Source organism: Lutjanus erythropterus, chromosome 6, assembly GCF_056507025.1.
Source record: "Lutjanus erythropterus isolate fLutEry1 chromosome 6, fLutEry1.hap2, whole genome shotgun sequence".
In the NCBI taxonomy this organism is placed as follows: domain Eukaryota; kingdom Metazoa; phylum Chordata; class Actinopteri; order Lutjaniformes; family Lutjanidae; genus Lutjanus; species Lutjanus erythropterus.
Genome location: NC_139322.1, coordinates 19,814,022 through 19,834,555, shown reverse-complemented (window position 1 = coordinate 19,834,555; position 20,534 = coordinate 19,814,022). Strand labels below are relative to the sequence as shown.

Here is a 20,534-nt window from a genome sequence, read left to right as displayed (position 1 = left end):
GCTGATCAATATCTATTTTCTCATGGCGATTAGGCCTGTCGCAGTGAAATACATTCGGCATTCTCGCCCAGAATAGTTTTTCTTTGTTAAAAAAGCTAAGTAATTTCTGTAAGATAATGATCATTATCCCATGACTTTAAAAACGCTCTATGTGCCATTTTGTAGCCGAATTGGGTTTTTTTTCTGTTTAGTTGATCGCCAGCTCTAAACCACGCCATGCAGATATAAATTATTTTATTAAATTATATTAATTGACATTCAAAAAAACACGTTTTATTTCGCCAACAATATTCAAAATAATAATAACAATATATATCCCAGTGAAAGTTATTTAATGTCCCTCGTCTTCTGAATTTCATTGTGTACTAACTTTATCTTTATAAAATCTTAACACGTGACGGACGATGTCCTAATTTATCCCTATATGCCTCAAGAGAAACCTAATGATTTATGTCCAAAAAAAAAGCAGAAAAACTAGAGAAAAAGCCGTTAACATATTTGCTTCATGTCTGATCATGCCAGTGGCAGTAACACATCTTGAGCTGTCCCAAGGAAGTGGCTGTCTTAAAGGCTTCAGTTCCTGTGCGCCACACTACAAAGTGAAATAAATTGCTTTATGTGTATATGGTTTTAGGGTGAATCTGTGCAGCTCTCGGGGCTGTTTCCAGCGCTGTAAAGTCTTTGTCAGTGATGCATTCCAAGGGAGACACTCATTCACTGAGCTGAATGAAAGTGACTTTGGATTCCAGACTGTCTCTTCCAGTTGCACTAGCGCCAAGGGGAGGGGGGCTGAGAAAACAAGGGGAAATAGTGACCAGTATAAACATTGGAGTCTCCTGCAGGAAAGATGCTGACTGTGCCTCAAGAACACACTCTTCTATAAATAAGTTATTGTGTTTCGTTTAGATAGGCACATCACTGAGGTTTATTTTCCCTAATCAACAATAAATAATTTCACTTATGCTTAAAAAAAAAGTATGTATATGTATGTATGGCCCACTGACCAGTAATGGCAGTAGGCTAAATCTAATGGATTAAAGGATCAGGCGAGACTTAAATTTAGGCCTACACTTGTGATGGCCAGTGGATCACTGGCGAGCTCTGATAGATAAGTAAATTAGCCCATGTGCCAGTAATTAGTTAAATAATTCAGTGCCATTGGGATATCATTTAATGGTAAGACAATTGTAGGCAGAATCTAAAGTATATATGAAGATGAGCATTTGTAAAATTCGCCAAAGCCTAAAAAACGTGGGTTTTTAATTACTTTAAAATAGGGCGATATTTATTTATATTAGATACGCAAGTATCCTCAGCTCATTAACGGGCCAAGAAAAAAAAAAAAAAAAAAAAACTTAAACTGAGATTAAGAAAAAAGTTTAACTTCTAACTTTGCAGTAACTTATTTGTAATATAACATGTACTTAAATATATTGCTTTTTTTAAATAGATGCTTGTTATGCTATCCCCGTTTGCTTCTGTAACCATGCAAATTTCCTCGTTATGGGATCTCATCTGATCTAATCTTATGAGTATTTAAAGTATGGCATGAACGAGTTAAGCTGCTTAATTCACAAAAATAATGTTTGCAGGAATTTTACTAGGAATATTAAAGGGGCCTCAATGAGCAAAATAGGATTTTTTTTTGATAGAATTATTGTCATAGTTGTCAGTGTAAGTAAGTGTGTGTGTTGAAGTTTGTAGATATCCAACTACTTTTAAAGTACGAGCTATATTAGATCATATAGTGTCACGTATATCTTAATGTTGGGCTACTTTTTAGTGTAAAACTTGCAAAACCGCACACTGTAAATTGGAACTGCATGGCATTTTTGAATAAAACATTTCAAGCGGCAGCCCGTGCATTAGCCTTTACAGGAATGAAGACTTATGATCACATCATAGAAGTGTCAATATGCATCCATTTCCTGGTATAGACACAGATTCATTCGTCAGATAAATTCATGGCTCAAATATAAGAGATATATCCATGTCTCCATCTATCTATCTGTCTCTCCATCTGTCCATTCAGATCATCATAAAGCAGCTGACACATGCAATACAACGCAGTCTAAAACTTTACCCCATGTTGTTTACAACCTATTCTCTCCTTCTGAGAGCTTCAGAAGGTTTTACAGCCCACCACAAAATAACAGCAAAGAAAGAAAACGTCTCTGTCCAAGGTATTGCATCTCAGTTCATTTACAATGCCATTTGCGGGGACCTGGGTGACTATAGGGGGTAATTCAGCGGAAATTGTGCCCTTGATGAAGACGAACTGACGTAATCAAGGCAGTTTCTTGTTGCCGAGCCAGGAAGCCAACCCCAACAACATGAAACTACCTAAACCACGCTTCAGCTTCGCGCAAAAGGGTTAAAATCCATGGAAAGGACAATGCATGCAAAAGCCAAGTGAGGATTAACACTATCCAGCAGCACAAAGAGAAAAGGCGAGTACCAACACAATAAAACGCACTCTGGTCTGCTAGGGCTGCAATCAAGCTACTTTCTCAGCACTGCAACTTACATAGCAAGGCATGTCTTGACTAGTTTACTCATAAAAACCCATGTCAGTTTTAATATGCTATTGTTTAAATTCCATAAATAGTACTGCAGTAGCACAGTTTATGCACCTTCTCCAAATGAGATAAAAACTTAAGAATTCAGTCACAGTAAGTATCCAGAAACATGATGCAAAATATTCAGCAACCAGCATTTTAAACCCAGCCAGAGAGAAAAGAGAAATCAGCAGCAGACTTATTAATATCAACAGCTTCATTTAAACTATCGACGTGTGCAGGCGTGCACCATGCGTGCCACCGGAGCTGTCAAGCCAGCTTCTCTGACAGATGTGGCATACTTTCCAAAGCAAAACAGGAAATAAAAATATTACGTAAAAGCTGTGAGCCTTACCTTCAAATGCCTCCTGCGGGACGCCTCCCCGGTGCGTTTAGTTATCCACGTGTTTTCCCGTGATGCATGTTGTTATTATTGTTCCTCCTGCAGCCATCGCGGTCGCTGTCCCTTTTATCCACCATCTTTCTTATCTCCTGCTCCCATGAAGCTGCTCCCATTATCCCGGGTGGTGGTGGTGGTGGAGGAGGAGGAGGAGGAGGCGGCGGCGGCGGCTCTCTCCATCCAGCCCCAGCAGCAGCAGCGCCTTGGCTGGATCCTGCACTATTGCAGTCTCTGCTGTGTGGATTAGCCCTCCTCCACACACACCTTTAAACGCATCTTTACTGCTGCAGCACATTATATTTGCAGATCATAAAATCCACCCCCAACGCTTTCCAGGGCGAACCTGACATTAGAATTTTATGACCTTGACTTACTGTGGTCACCTGGATAATATTTAAATCAACGTTATGGTCTCTCACTTCTATTAAAAGTGCCATAATCTCCTTCTCTTCTCATCCGCAGTGTCTCTCCCTCCCTCTCATTTGCACCACTATAACCAAGAGGAAGGACAAAGTTGGTAATACCTTTCCGTTTTCCCCCTCCTTTCTTTTTTTATTGTTTTGGAATCGTTTGCCATGACATAGCTTAATATCGTCTGGTGCGTGCACATTACACTGCACGCCACAGACACCAACGAAGAAGCTGCACAAGTGGCAAAACATTCATTATAGCCCAGCAAAGTGAAACTGCTTGCATGCCACGAGTTATTTATAGACTGCTGGAGACTGCCTCCTCCTTTCGTTTGGTTCTTCTTATATTATAATTATCATTGCAAGGTAATAACACCTCAGTGGTCCAAATTATGCTACTGCAAGTGTTCACCTGGAACTCAAGTCTTAGTCTGCAGCGTTTTATAGTTCATATAGGAAGGCACGCCGTGTACATGAATATGTGTGCATGTGAGTGTGTGATAAATGATAACTGAATGCATTAGAAGATGACACATGCAACGTCTGTCTATATCTGTGCATGTGCAATGTGAGTGTGTGTGTGTGTGCGTGCGTGTGTATGAGTGTGTATGTGAGTGTGAATGTGTGTGCAGTTAAAAAATCATCTTCAGGAGTAATTGTAAACCACATTCTGCTCCCTTTCTCGGTTCTCCCTGTTGAGCTTCTTGAGCTTCATGCGTCTGTTTTGGAACCAGATCTTGACCTGTCTGTCGGTCAGGTTGATACTCCGGCTGATCTCCAGGCGGCGCTCCCGAGACAGATACATGTTGAACAAGAACTCCTTCTCCAGCTCCAGCGTCTGGTGCTTTGTGTAGGGACACCGCTTCTTCCTTCCACTTTTGGCTTTTAACCAGCTTCCCGTTGTCTTTTCCGTGGATAAATCATCTATACCGGGAGCAAAGAAAAGAAATACAACAATGAGCAACAACTGTGGCCAAAACCCGGACAGCAGAGATCATATGCAGCTTTATAACATCCATCAACACACGGGATGCTATACGAACACGCCCATATCTCAAAATGCACATTCAGTAGCGTTCGTCTGGATCAAAATTAGCAATTTATAACAGCAGCTTTACCTGGGTGTGGGCTCTCCGTGACTCTCTCTTGAACAAATGAACATCCCACCTTTTTGCTACAACTCCTACTGCTTGCAAATTGCTTTTTGTGTGTGATGTACAGCTATAATTAGATCAAATCAAAACTAGGGTGTGTAAGCACTTCTTTTGTCTGTGCTGGACCTCAGACTCCCATAAAATTTTATTACCTCTGCACACCGGAGCCAAATGAAAATTTTCGTTAGGTTCATCCCAAAACCAAAGGGGAGTCTCTGTAGCTTCACAGAAGACTTAGAAAGATAACAAAATAAAAATAAAGACAAAGAAACAAGGCATGTCAGTGATAGCAGGGAAAATCACACTGCTGCACATGCTGTTAATTCCTTGATTAGGTTGCGGACTCAAGGGAATAACGCCTCTGGTACACACCAAATACACACACACACACACACACACACACACACACACACACACACACACACACACACACACACACACACACACACACAGACGACACGCAGGTTACAGTAATAATTACCCTAATGTGAACACTCAGTGTGTGGCCCACATTTAATCATTACCAAAACATTTAATTCAGTAATATGAGATTAACACACACACACATACATACACACACACACACACACACACACACACACACACACACACACACACACACACACACAACACACTAAAAAAACGCTCCCTCAATTAAATTAAAATAAAATGAAAAGAGCCGTATGAAGCTGTTCGCTAAATGCATAAATAACACAACAAACTGACGCTGCTTATAAATAAAAGCTAAAGAAAATGTCAGAGGGCTGTGCATTAGCATCAGTTAGTTAGCTTCAATTTATTAGGGCCATAATAATAATATTAACAATATTAATAACAATGTGTGTGGGGGCGTTTTTAAAAAAAGCAATGGGTCGTTGCCGTTTAATAAAAAAATAACTTAATTTGCTTGTTATAGATATCCACGCTTTTATCAAACGGAAAAAAAACAAGTTCGGATCATACTCATCACTGTTGGCATGAATGAAAAGAAAGAAAAAATGCTCATGCGTTGACTTTAACTTTAAATAATTATGTGTTAAAAACTGGACTGAATTGTCTTGAATTATCGTTGCATCGACGTCCAAAGGTGCAAATGTATTTATGATAAATGTCAAAAGTAGGCCAACACTGAGAAATGTTCCGTGAGGTTTTTTTTTTAAAAATAATAATAATAATAAGTCAAGGCACTGTGACAAAAGATTTTCAGCTGTGGAGCAAAAACCGTAGAGTTTTATGTTGGCTCAATAGCAGAATTTTGAGGCGTAAAATGGTGCTGTTAAAAATGGTTAACGTCCCACAATGTAAATGACCCATGTAAGAGAGAAAGAGAAAGTGGTGTGTGTGAGTGTATGTATGTATGTCTGAGTGTGCGCGCGCGTGTGTGAGCGTGTTTATTTCAATGATAACTGCCCATCTCACATTCTCACATTAATGGAAAGGTGTTAAATGCCAGCGGCACCATAACCCCTGCTAGGCGAGGCTGTCAAGTGCCCATACAGCCCCATATGACTGCTATCAAAAACGAGTCTGCACTGCTGGGCCATGATACAACACAACACTGCTAGAATTAATGCACGTGCAGAATAATCTGGCAAAACTTTACACAAACAATCTGTTTATGTGTGTTTATATGCATGCGTTTGTGTACATGTGTGTCAGGGAGGAGGAGGAAGAGGAGGAGGAGGAGGGGATATCGTGTGGTAATCTACCTTTTAATTCCCCGTCCGAGTTATCTGAACAGCTGTCACTCTTGGCCTTGTCTTCCTTCCTGCTCTGACTCTCATCTGTCTTTGCAAACTCTCTCGCTGCTGCTGCTGCTGACTCCTGCGCCGATTTGCTGCAACTTATTGTCGATTCTGATGCTGCTGACTCAACAGATGTCGCCAAGTGGGTCAGAGAGAAGCCGGAGGGGGGGAACTGCTGCTGCTCGTCCTGCTGCTGCGGCCTCTCCCCGTTGTACACCTGGAAACAGCCGCTGGACGAGGCGGCGGAGGAGGTCTGCTCAGGCCCGCAGCTATTGTCCCCAAGCCGGATGTAAGTGGCCGCCTCTGTTGTCTGCTTCCCCTTATTGCTGCCATCCTGATAGAGACAACAAAACGCCTCCTCTTTGACGTTGCCCGCTGGAAACGAACAGGGTTGTAAACACTGGGCAACAGGTTGTTCGTCCCTGCTGCTTTTGGAGCCTGGGGTCCATGTGGTCAGCTGTGTTGACAGGTAGGGCGCATCCTGGAAGCCGCTGAGCGACGGAGGAAGCTCGTCTCTTTTGGAGAGTGGAGATGGTCCAACCTTCCCAATGTTTCTCATCACTGAATATCCGTACTCTGCAGCTGCAGTGTGGATGTACATTCCGGGGTTGCTGGAATAACCCTCACCCCTGAAGGAAGATGATCCTCCCATTAAAGAATCCATGAGGAAGTTACCGGGCGCTGTTATATTATTCGGACATGACATTTTTGCATTTGGAAACACAGTGATCGTTTGGTGTGGTCTGAACTACGGGATTTCTCCAAGAGAATCAGGACAGTAGGATGCTGACATCTTTTGGAAGGGGGTGCAAAAATATCAGTAACATAATTATGGATGCTGGGAGACATGTCATGTGATTTTCAGACCAATAGCTGCGTGGAAGTGGCCTTGATGCTCCAGACTGATGTGACGTCAGCGCGGTCAAGTTGGGAAACCTGGGGGCTTTTTGGTGGAGCAAGAGCACCACCTAGTGACCATATGGTGGTCAGGACAGCGGGCCCACAGCAGAGGGAACAAAGGACGGCTGCAGCAGCAGCCGTTTTTCAAGGCACTAACCTACTACGTGGCTTTTTGAGTATTTTAATTCTTTTTAAGTTCTGATATTTAGGAAACTACTTCAACCAAGGTGTGATTTATTTTTCGCCCGGGCATCCAGAGCTGCATGTGGAGATGAAGCCATCGAGGATTTGTCATAAGAGTGCATTTTGTGTTTGTTCTTTATGTTTGTTTTCATCGGTTTTGCTTTGTTGTTGCCACCGATTTAGCAAGGTAAGATGTACGCAGGTGTTATTCAAAAGAAAATCAGGACAGAAATGTGATTTTCTTCATGATTATTTTTATTTAAATAATCTTCAAACTGCAGACTAGATTTTAAACCTTGATGTCGTGAAGGTGCCATAAAATTGAATGTTAACCTGCTAAATTTAACCCTACAATTCCTTACAAAATGCGTTTTACTGACATCGTTTTGTTCATTTACAGTAACACATTTAATGAACTAATTACGAAAACCTTAATCCTTGGCCTGGTAGGTTTATTTTGACTTTAAGATTATTTATCTACATTTTCTTCACATGATTTTACTCCGAAAGAATAATACCAGAAATAGTTTAAAAAACAACAAAATTATTAGATTTTATCAGACCACTTAAACTAAATATTACAACCTCATGAAGTCGTTCTTAGCTGTTTAACTGCTTCTCTTCTGAAATGTGCTACCAAATATTAACTAGCCGGTGGAGTACGCTAGTGAATGGCGGACTTGTAAGAATATTAATTATTTCAATGTTAAATGAAATTCATACAGAATTATGCCAATTTCTTGTCAAGTTTTGTCTTTTTTTTTTTTTTTTGGTTTACTGTTGACACAAAATATCTTCCAGCCTAATAAACAACTCACTGCATACCCGAGTTATTGTTACACACTCCTGTATTATTTTCAGTTTCGTTTCTTGTTGCTTCACATATGGTTTCAATGTGTTATAAATCTGAAATTAACAGTCTTACCTGCCCGTTTTTCATTTTTGCTAATGTTTTCATTTTAAGAGCTGCTATTTCAATTAACTACGTTTCTTGTTTCAAAATAAATGCGGGTTTGCGCGTATTCATACACCTTATAAATGCAGAGTTTTTTTTTATTTTGTAACAAAATTAATTGATTGGTATCAATTCTCTTTGCGTCAAAAATATTCAAATGTCTGCATGATCATACGAGTTTACATTTGATATGTTCAGATAAAAAAATACAAGTCAGTAGCAATAACGTAAACAAATACTGCGCTGCAGCCGACGCAAGCCAGAGATGGCCTGTTTCTAAGGTACTATAACCAAACACTGATACAGTAAATGTGACTAAATGAAGATGTTACGCAACTCAAAATTACTTCAAATGCACGCAGTTTAAAACCAAATTAAACAATACGAGAACACTAACTGTATCTCATATTGGATGGGGACAAATTTACATTTTTTTCGTAAATTGAGTATCTGTGTGACGTATTAATCTGTTTCGGTGGTTTTCTCTTCAGTGAAGTTAGTTTTTAACTCATATACAATATCTATTTTCTTAGTCCTCACATTGAGTTTTCAGTTAGAAATCCCCCTCGTTTTGTGTGTCATGTGTTGTGTTGGGCCTGTGCGTTTTCAGTGCTGAAGTCGCTTTAGGACACTCAAACCCGCAGTTATATGAAAGTATACAAACAAGCTACCAAGACAATGCTGTAGATATTTAACAAGCTCCTCATTCTCCATATTGTTTAAATACAACATGTTTTATAGCACAAACCGCAAGAGGTTTAATACTAAATGAACTGTATAAACTCGATCACTGTTGGCTTTATTTTTTACATCAATAATGCATGAAGCTTATAAAACTTCACTTTTTTTTAGATGTGCAATTTCTATAATGTCCCATTTAAAAGCCACAATTTGATTGAGGCTAAAGCAGCGCAACATGTATACTTATAACATTTTAGGACAAAACTATGTCTCATCAACACTTTGCTCTTTAAAGAATTGGATGGTATTGAGAAGGACATTGATTAGGGTATGTTATTAGCTTAGCAGCTCACTAACAGATCTCAGGCAAACATGTCCAAACTGCACTCAGCAGATGATGATGGCATGCCTTTAGCCAGTTCAAAATGTTCGTTGGAGTCGTTATAGCCACAACTATGCGGCTGTGCCTGTGTCCTCTAGTTTGGTCTGTGCAAGGCGTGCACGCCGCCTGTCTGTCTGTCTCTCCGTCTGTCTGTCTGTCTGTTCAGTTCAGAATCATTTTCAAAGGCAAGGGCAAGATATGAAATCAGTGCATTTCCTCGACTATTTGTCGACATTTGCATATATAACCTACAGTGATGTTCCAAGATGAGACAGACCATTTGTTTGAATGTGATACGCTGAATGTACGTGAAATAAATATTCAAAATAGCCGATAACTAGTGTTCATTCTCCATTCCCAACATTCTCCACACTTATGACGGAAGCGTGACCAATGATAGCAGTGTGTGTGTGTGTGTGTGTGTGTGTGTGTGTGTGTGTGTGTGTGTGTGTGTGTGTGTGTTTAATATTAATTGAGGATACACAAGGGGGACCTTAGAAAATTCATAATATAAACTATACGCCTGAAAGTTAAAAGTTTAATGTAGTTCCTGAAAAATTTCCATTTTGAAGAACGACGTTTGTCCCAAAAACCCAGGAAAATGCTGGAATAAAGGATTATTAAGGACACTCCATCTTTCCTTATTCCACACACACACACACACACACACATTCTGCCTCATGTAGGGACACATTAATAACCACACCTAATGTATAGCCCTCCTCACAAACTCACACCCCTGATACACACACACAGAGACTGCTTTATGACACATTCACACCTAGCCTGCAGGCTACCTTCAACTCAGCCCGGTACCAAAAAAGTCACGCACATAAAAACAAATTATAACTTTGCAAGGAACGCTAAGCTCTAAATAATGCTTAAATTTCACAAGATGTACAAAGAACATTGTGATGCCACAGAACCGGTACTGTGATCTCATAGACCTGGCAGCGCAGCAAACACATGTATTATGATGTCATTGACCTAAAATGATAAGAACAACATTATAGACTTTCTGGACAGTCACACACCTTTTGTGATGTTACAGATGTGGCCGTCAGTGCAATTACAGACCTACAAGCGCCACAGAAAGACAGCTGTGATGTTATAGAACGAACAATGTGGGGAAATGTAAATGATGCCAGAGCAGAGATATAAAAATTAAACTAAAATAAAATAAATATGTAGTAAGGTGAATTTGTAACTTAACAGTTCCGCCAATATGTACGTTAGCGTTTAATAATCAAACGCAACTGTACACACAGTATGACACAGAAATGAGGATAGTAAACAGTGCATAAAAATATTCTGCTGCCACAGATAATTTAATATGTGATGTGTAATCGGGTTATAAGCCCGACATTTAATCATTATTAAGAACAAAAATGCTATTCAAACATGGAAGAAAGCTTTCACTGAGCTTGCATACCGTTCTGCTTTTATAACAAAATGCGCACTAGTTGTTGTTGTTTCCTGTTTATTCCTAGTTCTCTCATGGAAACAGACGTAACATTATTTTTCCATTAAGACATCCCAACAATTTTCTGGATTTTATTCTTGCAGACGCTTTTAGCGACTCCGTCCGTTTACCACACAAATTCAAAGAAAAAACACACTCAGTTTGCAGTGAGGATAGTTTTAGACACGAGTTTTTTTTATGTGTGCATGCTTCGTGGGTTGATTTTATTTATTTATTGTGCTTTATGAGTTTTACTATTTTTGATTGTTTTATGAGTTTTGATTCTTCTGTCCTTAAGTGAGCTCACCTTGGCAAATTCCAATCAACTATGTCGATGTGGCAATAAAGTATTGAATCTTGAATCTCTTGTGTTTTTGTGAGCATTAAACATTCAAGAATTTCCTCACCACCACGGCACGCTAATGTGTAACCTACCCTGGGATAAACACACAAACGCACACACTCACACACACACACGGAGTTGACTGGGACTGTATTTTACCATGGTCTTTACACTTGTCTGAACTACATCCAGCACTTTCGCCACTAAATTGTCGTCCAATTGATCGCGAACCTGGAGGCTGTTATTATATTGCAAACAGGTATGGGTGTTGAATGCTGCGGGACACGGGGCCTGGTAGTGGGCTTCCTTATTGTACTAATCAGTAGCCACTGGGGCGACACAACTAATTTGCTCCTGGCAGCCACTTTGAAATATCTTTCCAGTTGGACGTGAGGAGGTTCTGCTTTGTGTCCTCTTTCATGCTGCTGTCCACTCAATGTTCAACTGTAAATTTACGGTGCCAGAATCATGTAAGTTCTTAATTAAAAACCAAAGTGGCAACCGCCATCAAAGTACAGCAGCAGTAGCCTACATTATTACGACTGACGACCACACCAAATACACACACCAGAGCCGATATATCTGACTTAAAACTTGCTATAAATTGCATCTTGGTGGCAACAATAAATAAAAAGCACCGTACAAATGCCCTAATGTAAATTCAAACGTTTTTGAGAGTTATTTGGTTGCAGCAATAGCAGGAGCTCGTTTTACAGCGTCGAACTGTTTTATGGCCCTATAGAACAGGATAGGTGCTGAGATGTGAGCAGTACACTGTAGTATAAAAGCATTCAATAGCCTATAACCCTTTGATTAGTATTTGCAGAAGAAAAGAACAGGAAAACCCCTTTACTGAAGAATTTAAAACATAACAATTAACAAAATGTAAGTGATGAATAGTTTAACCCCAAATCGGCGACTAAATTACTGGAAAAGCACAAAAGTAATATCGGAAAAACTCTTTTCAGAGCACTTGTGTCATTGTTTTTCTGTATACAGGCTACTATATGCAATGCTATGCTATGCCACTTCTTGGAAATAAAATTAACATAGATACAAGGAATACAATGAAAAAGAGAATACTTAAAATAAAAATAAAAAATACTTCATCACACACCATTAGTTTTTTGTTTGTTTTAATCAAGCTGACAAAATGAATTAACACAACTGTTTTTAAATGTATTCAAAACAACAACAACAATAACTTATTATCGCCGGTATTTGTATGTTAACAACTGAAATACTTGTTTATAGTTAGTCCAACATTTCCCCTTTGCAGTGTACGTTTTGTATACTATCTTTTTTATATTTTTTCAGTTTATAATTTTATTGCTAAGAATGTTTTTATGTAATGTTGTGCCTTGTAATTTCTTAGTTAGGCTCATGAGCCTAAGGGAATAATCTTACTACTCTCAATATAAAAAATACACATTCTTCCCTGGACTTACAAAGAAAATATTATTTGTTTACAGCCTAGATATGATCCCAAAGAACAGATAAAATCAGGTCTTACTGACTGTTTACAGCATCAGATCGAAAGACTAATATTCTTTAAAATAATTCCTCTGGTTTTATGTAGCTGAATTAATTAATTTCCCTTTCACATTTTACTGGCACCAGGCTATATCTTCTCCCTCCTGGTCGGCTTCATCTACATAAAACACACCGCCATTTTCCCTCACCACAACACCCAAGTGCACAATCCAGACTGAGACCTGGCAAGAACTGCATTCCAGCAGAGCGGACTGTCCTGTCCCTCTGTCACACGCAACACATGTACGACTAATAATAGGCTACTACTCTGATGTCACCGAGGCGTCCATCTACGGAAACGTTTTCAAGATCCCAGTGAAGAAACAAAACAGTGCAGAAGAGGAGGCCGGGAGGCTCCTGGCCCCCGTGTGGTTGATGGACAACATTTGCAGGAGCATGAGCCTCCTCTGCAGCGCTCTCTGTTAGTGACGTTGTGCACTGGAGAAACTACAAATTACCCACGTCACCGTCCCAGGGCCAAGGTTGGTGGGTGTGGCGAGAAGAGGGGCTCTATAGCCTTGATCTCCGCTAGTGTGGGTCGCCTTTCTTTTGTCAGAACGGTCCCTGCGTCCTTCCTGATATTACCCTGACATATGCAGATTCAATCTGAGAAAATACCTGCAGGTTTCTGTTAGTACATGCACAACAAAGTGTGTATCACGCGGATACAAGCAGGGCGAGTTTCCTCCAGATTTTCTCCCTTTTCGTTTCTTAAAGCTACTACAAGGAGTTTTAAACTGTTAAACAGCCTCAGTTTATTACTGATGTTTCCATATGACCTGAATAGATAAAAACAAGACCATCAGTGAGAAGACTGACGATTTCTAAATAGTTACTCTTAATGCCTGTCACCGTGTCATTCTCCTTGAAATCAGAGGAAACATTTCATTTTCCGAGCTTCAGTTATATTTTAACCAATTAAAAAGAAGCAGGAGTATGTATGTATGAAAAAAAAAATAATATACATATATATATATATATATAAATAAACTATACCGCCTTTGTCAACATATAATACTCCTAAATCAACAAAAGCTCCTTGTAGTAGTGGAATCAATGTGATTAATCCGACCTGTTCCTAAAAGCAACAGAAAGGTAATTGATTGTTGAGTTTCATTCCCAGGACGTCAAATACCCACGTTTTGGGTTGGCAAAGCTCCCGAAAACAGCAAAATTATTAGAAAATAAGACAATACAGACTGATATCATTAAGAAAATATTGACACACTTGAGAATTGCAACATTATGTTTTGTGACACTGTATTGATTCTCAAAAAAAAAAAAAAAAAAACTGTATCGTGATCTTGAAATGCACGCAAGACTTGTGGAAATAGTTTATTTTGTGTTGTGTTTCAACCTCCAATTGCTAGATAGCAGTGTTTTTTATCTAACTTCAGTATTCAAAACGCAAAAAAGAAAACTTTTAACTCAGATTTTACGCATATGGTGGGGTTTTCTTTATATGTCAGTTTTCAAAAAAATAGATTAAAACATAGCAACTGCTTACAGTACTGCAATATATCACAATAGATAAAATCATAACCCCTGTATCGTGATATATACTATATTGTTAGTTTCTTGCCAATAAACAGCCCTAAGGCACAGGGTACGGTCTCTGCAAATACTGTCACCACCACACACTTCTAGTGGGTCACAGATGATTATTGAAATTGTTTATGTTTATGTCTATACATTATTTTTCTTTTTTTAAATGTTGCATATTATGCCCTTAACCTCATCAGAACCTCAGCCAATTCTATCCTTATCTAAACACTCAGAAGCAAATAAATAACCATGCATAAGTCTGCATTGTAAAATCTCTTTGATCCATACACAGAAGCCAACTTAACGTCAGTAATCAAAGGATGCACTGACTAAAACACACACCCACGCACGCACAACCCGTCATGTTTGCACTTTTACAGAACCACCCATTACGAGAAGCACACTGCGATAGCCACACACCAACAGGTTTTTTTTTTTTCTTACTTTCTTTACAGAATACAAATATAGGCCTACACAGTTTATACCAACACGGTTTAAAACGTCTCATGCGTGAAAACGTATACATTTTACAAGGACAATAAAGTGTATTTACTGGGCGTGCTAAAGCTGGCAAAGTTACCTGCTGTAGTTTAATGCGAAGGGTCAAAGTTGGTCTCTGTACACATTCCATTTTCTGTTCCCACTCACTCTCATTGGCCCATTCCGCCGCTGAACACATTTCCGGGCTAAAGGGGCTCCTTGATTCCACTTTATTGCAGCGGGTTAAAGGTGAAGGCCTTGACATTATTGAAGTTCAAAGACTACATTTAATTATAAATTGTAGTTAATGCACACGTGCAATCGTCATGTGCATATGTGGGGTGCACGGGAACGCACATACGAAATACACATGCGCTCACACAGGACACACACTCACACACATTTGGACAAAAAAAAGGAACATGCCAATTATGATTTCCTTTCCCCTAGTTATCTCTTGTTATTACTCTTAACACATGCTCCAATTAGTCAACAATTATTTATTAATAACTGATGTGTTGAAATAGGCCGAGGTTTGGGGTCACCACAGACAAATGGACTATTATTTTAAATGCTTGGCGATATATGAGCTGCAAAACATCAGAATTTCACGATATTTCATAGAATAAATTTAAATATATAAACATATATATTTATACATTAAAAATTAAACTTACATGCCGTAAAAATCTCTACTCTCGAAAAGACTGGATTTGCTGCGGTTTTCCCAATTTTCAGATTAGAAGAAGTGATGGCCATGGCGGTTGTGTGCAGAGGGGGCTGGGGTTTGGTTTGACGTTGCAGACTGCACAGACTCGAGTTCATGTTGAAAACTCTTGGTTTGTCCCCCTCTCGGACATCCAGTCTTGCTTGTTTACTATTTACTGCGGAAGTGAAGGCCATTCCCCCCGAACAGACGGTGCAATTAAGAGAAAAAAATAGCCATTTAGTGCCTCTGTCTTTATGGCAGTGTCTAGACTACAAGAGTGGCGATTCCATTTAGTGGGCACTAAAAGACGTTATCATTCCACTCTCTTTCTCCACATTTCTAAGATCTGAGCTCTATCTTCGTTTAACACGCTTTCTAAAATTCAAACATGTTTTTTTTTTTTTTTAAAGAGATGATGTAACCTCAAAATAGCATATAAACAAACAAGTGTAGGCCCGCCGACACTATTCCTAAATTTCACAATCCACCACAGCAAATGTGTGTATCCATCCTGAACTGGCCATAAAACACAAGTTAAAAGTGTGCTAATGTTATGTATGTAGGCCAGCAGTTTTTGGGTTTCACACACATTCATGAGCAGTTACAAACAAAGGCTCACGACCAAGCAAACATTGCGTCTTGTCAAGAATAAATGCATAGTCATAGCAGTAATGATAATTGTGATAATGATATAGCACAAAAAGCACAAAGTCGGTGAGTTTTTGCCTATATGTTTCTGTTTATTTCATAGGTATTATATTAATGATACACAGGCCAACAATCTGTTCCTCCTCTCTGGAATCCAAAGCACCAATGATTTAAGCAAATAATTTAACGAGTGTTGGCGTTAAAGCTGTTAAAAGGTGTATGGGCAGTGTACTGAAAAATAGCAGCAGGGATAGGGGAAAGGAAATTCAACATACGCCTATTTACAGTCACGAATGCACATTGCATAGGCTACTCTGTACAGGGGGGGATATACTTTCACAGATTGGACGTCACAGTTCTCAATGGCGAAAAAAATGCAGCCTGAAGATTGCTATAACTTGTTCGTACTCTGGTCGAGAAATAATTAGATAATGATATGCTATATACAAAGACCAGAGGGGAGGGGGAGAAGAGCTAAAAGTTGTCTGCGCAATAAGGATTCAAATTGTTACATTTGATATTTTAACAACAAATATGTCTATATGAACAATAGAATAAACACAATGCAGAATCGTGATAAATAGAGGGACATATTCAAGAACAGCATAGGTATAAATGATTATTCTATAACCATGGAGGCCTTTCCAGCTAGAAATTCACCGCCGCTCGCAGGGGCAATAAGAAAATGGCGACTTTATCCCATGCAGGCCTATTAACTCCCACTGTCCACTTTAACATTGCACTGTTGGTGTTATGGGCTCCTTTAAGAAAATGGTTATGCCCACGGTTACAATTCAATGAGATAAAGAGTAGGCCTTAATGTCACTGACCATCAAGACTGTGACACTTTCTGCTCACAACAGGGGGTTTCCAGAGAAGTACTGCAGGCGATCTCTGCTCAGCTTCTTCTCTTTCATTCTTCTATTCTGAAACCAAATTTTAACCTGGCGGTCGGTGAGGTTTAACATTCGGGAAAGCTGAAGCCTTTTCTCTTTGTTGATGTAAACATTAAAGAAGAATTCCCGCTCCAGCTCTCGAATCTGAAACTTGGAATATGGACACCTCTTCTTCCTTGTGCGAGGAGTGCCTGGAGGAAAATAATAAAATTAAAAATAGAACTAGATTGTAAAGGAAAACAGCAAAAAACTCTCATGAAATAACAATAATAATTAACACAAAAATGGAGTGATAAAGACTTTAATGCTGAGGTGACTATATACTTGCAAGATGCTAAGAATTCCGCTTCAGTACCATTAGTAATGATAACATTTCAGTCAACATTCATCAAGCAAAGTAGCTGAGGCTATCAGATAAACCAGCCATAAAGAGTGTTAAATATCCGAATCACTTGGAGTAAATAATATCAACTTACAGCCTCTAAGTACGTGTTTATCTGTTATAAATATACAACAACAAAAGTATTTCAGCGCATTATGTGCGCCACATTCCTCTGGAGCTAAACTAACAATTTACACAATCTTTTGGCAGTGGGTTGAAATGCATTGCCCATGTTTGTAGTGGCCTTTGCAGACCTCTGTGGCCCTATAACGTCTTATCAAACAGGTGACTAGGGAAATAGATTTTTTTTTATTGTTTTTTCTGTGGAAGAGGGGACAGCAGCCTCAGTTAGCTTGTATCTGCAGCCTGGCTTGGCCAATACAATGTACATGGGGCTAAACACAAGCAGGACCATAACAGTGCTGCAAGAATAGTTTTAACACTTAAAATCAAGTATAATTTTACTGCATAGACACACAAGTTAGCAGCATTAGTAGAGAGGCAGAATGCACAGGAAAACCAAATGGATTTGGACTTTTTTCAGCGACTACTGGAGGAAATAGCATAATTTGCAGACCTATGCATTCTTCTCATACATGGACAAGGCAAAACACACGATTCCCCACCAGTGACTCATTTGCTTCTAAATGAAAGAACTGGTTCTAATGTGGCACTAGATAGACATACACAAATGTGTAGATAGATAGATAGATAACAGCGCATTAACCGTAAAGTGTGTAATACTCTGTGCAGCATGTCTTTTGCGGGAAAAACCCAGTGCTAAAAGAAAATTCACAAGACGCCAAAAGCAATGTTCTGCCCAATTGGTTTTTACTCTCGACAGCCCAACGAGAAAATCCCTTAAAATGCCCAACGCAAGTTCATGATCAAAGTTAACATTTGTCACAATAGCTCTCTCTTAAAAATTTCACAGACTCTCACCATAGAGGCGTCTGTGTATAACATCCCCTTTTTTTCAAAGCGCTTTCCCATCGTAAAAATTCTTCTCGTTGCAAGAAAGAGCTTTGTAGGGTTATAATAAAATCCTTTGAATGCTTATAAAACTCCACATAAAATCTGACCGACAAAACACCGGGCTAGTCCCCTTAACCTTCCCCCATTTTACAGCTTCGGTATACCTACTCGAGTGGCTGCTCTTGCTGGCGTTGCCGTCCTTGGTTGTTGCGGAGGAAGAAGTACACGAGCCTGAATTTGTATGTTCCTCCTCATCTTCTGGCTCTTTTTCCTGCTCCGGGGCTCCGGGTACAGAGGCTGTGGGCTGCTGTTGTTGCTGCTGCTGCTGCTGGGAGTCGCTTTCCAGCTTTCCCCCCTCGCCCTTTTGTAAACAATTGTCTGACTGATTGTCCGTGCTGCTGCAGTACGCCGTCTCAAAAAAGCGGTCGAAACCTTGGGGGAGGACGTTGTTTTTGCCCACACCGGAGTAAAAACCTGTGGAGGGGTGATTGGAGCCCGGATGGGTATGATGGTGATGGTGGTGGCTGTACACACTCTCGTTCTTCATAAGCATTTCTGTCATGGTGGATGGTGGAATACAGTCCCTATGCACCAGATCCTCTCCCGAGTAGCACGATGCATAATTGCTTCTGTGGTGCCATTTACTAGCAGGGTCCAAGCCGTATGAAACTTCCCGTACCGGCTGAGACAGATTTGTGGAATAAGGGTAGCTGATTTGCCGGGACGGGGCCTGTGGAAGAAACGAGGAGACGGCAGAAAACTCGGGGACGTAGTAGGTGCAGCTGGGGAGGTAGATGTTGGACGCGCAGCCCGTCCTGTCCCCAAACTCGGATGTCCGGTCTTTGCGCGTCTGGGAGCAGAAGTTGCCCAGATTCACCGAGTTAAACATCTTTCTCTCTCTCGTACTCCGTACTATAGATAGATGTTTTGGATACGAGCTGCAGCAGAAGGGAAAAATTTGGGAAGGCGAGATGACGCGCAATCCGTCTAAGTCGCCCCGCAGACACGTGATCGAAAGTAGATATTGTCATATATCAATTTGGAAGAGTTGGATGTGTAGGAGTGGTTGGCTTTAGGTAAGATCTCCGAGGTTCAAACGAATAATTTTCAAACACCACAGGCGCACTAAGAAAACCAGTAACAGATTCCTGTTTGCAGGCTTATGATAATTAGAGAGATATGTGCTGCGTGTGTTTATGTTTATGGGCTGGTGGTAGGCTAGCTAAACAGCTACAGCTCCTTAAACAGGCGTAGCACAAACTGCACAGTACTCTCAGTCAGATGCATTTCATAGTGTTATGGAGTTTTACAGGTAAGAGTATTGTTATCATTATTATTATTTGCATAATAATAATTATTCTTTTAATTATTAGTATTACATGAGAATAACTATTCCTATAATGAAAGCTACTGGACTGCTGCTAATTTTAATATTTTAATCATACAAAGAGGGATTATTAACACTAGCACTGTTACACACAGTGCAGAATCTACATTAAGAAAGTGCTATCGCTGTGAATGTCACCCACATGAGGTATAAACCCGTTAAAAGGCAATTCCATGAGCCTAATAGTCGTTTTACTATTTACAAAAAGATTATGATATCACAGTGAATGACTCACAAATCTCATTCACATTGTGGTCTGTGAATATGCAGCAGATCTGTTCATATTATTAGTTTTGATCCTTTTTTATTATTTCATAGTGGCTACACGAGCCTGCTGCACACATGCATGTTATTAAAACAAGAGGTGTGGATATGCCGGGCTTATCTATTTAAAATTATGCAATATATTAATTCGTCACCCATTACATTTAGTTATTTCTCTCTTTTTCACCACAATGAGAAACATTGCAACACTGGACCGATTACAATCATGTTGTAAAATGAAGTTGAAGCGATGCAGAATGCACAGCATGCATATGTTGACTGTGCAAGCTAAAGTAATAATCGGCCCACTCTCATTATTCCCTTTGACTTTGGCTCATGACAGAGTCCATGGAGGACAACTGCGCAATTCAAGAGCCAAGTTCCTGCAGCAGGAGTGCTACCACTGAAGCCCTGGGACCTTGCATCTCTCCCAGCGGGACAATGTGCCCTGATGACATAAACTCAAACTAAGAAAAACGTAATTACTCAAATTTTGCTGGAATCAGCATTATTCTACATTGAAGTGGTTATTGACCACACTG

General features: G+C 39.8%; 2 protein-coding genes and 1 long non-coding RNA gene across 3 annotated transcripts; 1 reads left to right on the top strand and 2 right to left on the bottom strand.

Moving 5' to 3' along the window:
* Window positions 1-1,652: 1,652 nt before the first annotated feature.
* LOC146325189 (uncharacterized) lies at window positions 1,653-6,535 on the top strand. The gene is made up of 3 exons (XR_014770709.1): window positions 1,653-2,450; window positions 3,421-3,475; window positions 6,400-6,535. It is a non-coding gene; the product is annotated as an uncharacterized LOC146325189 (long non-coding RNA).
* hoxc10a (homeobox C10a) lies at window positions 3,469-9,824 on the bottom strand. The gene is made up of 2 exons (XM_084721055.1): window positions 6,232-9,824; window positions 3,469-4,292 (listed from the first exon to the last, which is right to left on the bottom strand). The coding sequence occupies exons 1-2, from the start codon at window positions 6,971-6,973 to the stop codon at window positions 4,015-4,017; spliced, it is 1,020 nt and encodes a 339-aa protein (XP_084577181.1). The 5' UTR covers window positions 6,974-9,824; the 3' UTR covers window positions 3,469-4,014.
* A 6,331-nt stretch (window positions 9,825-16,155) lies between these two features.
* hoxc11a (homeobox C11a) lies at window positions 16,156-19,375 on the bottom strand. The gene is made up of 2 exons (XM_084721056.1): window positions 18,510-19,375; window positions 16,156-17,175 (listed from the first exon to the last, which is right to left on the bottom strand). Exons 1-2 carry the CDS (start codon window positions 19,228-19,230, stop codon window positions 16,943-16,945), a joined length of 954 nt encoding a protein of 317 aa, XP_084577182.1. The 5' UTR covers window positions 19,231-19,375; the 3' UTR covers window positions 16,156-16,942.
* Window positions 19,376-20,534: the final 1,159 nt, after the last annotated feature.

Excerpts from the sequence above, each read along its gene's own strand:
- hoxc10a (XM_084721055.1), bottom strand. The coding sequence starts at position 6,973 with ATGTCATGTCCGAATAATATAACAGCGCCCGGTAACTTCCTCATGGAT. Across the intron at positions 4,293-6,231 it reads CTCGGACGGGGAATTAAAAG|ATGATTTATCCACGGAAAAG; the intron begins GTAGATTACCAC and ends CTCCCGGTATAG.
- hoxc11a (XM_084721056.1), bottom strand. The coding sequence starts at position 19,230 with ATGTTTAACTCGGTGAATCTGGGCAACTTCTGCTCCCAGACGCGCAAA. Across the intron at positions 17,176-18,509 it reads CAGCAAGAGCAGCCACTCGA|GCACTCCTCGCACAAGGAAG; the intron begins GTAGGTATACCG and ends ATTTTCCTCCAG.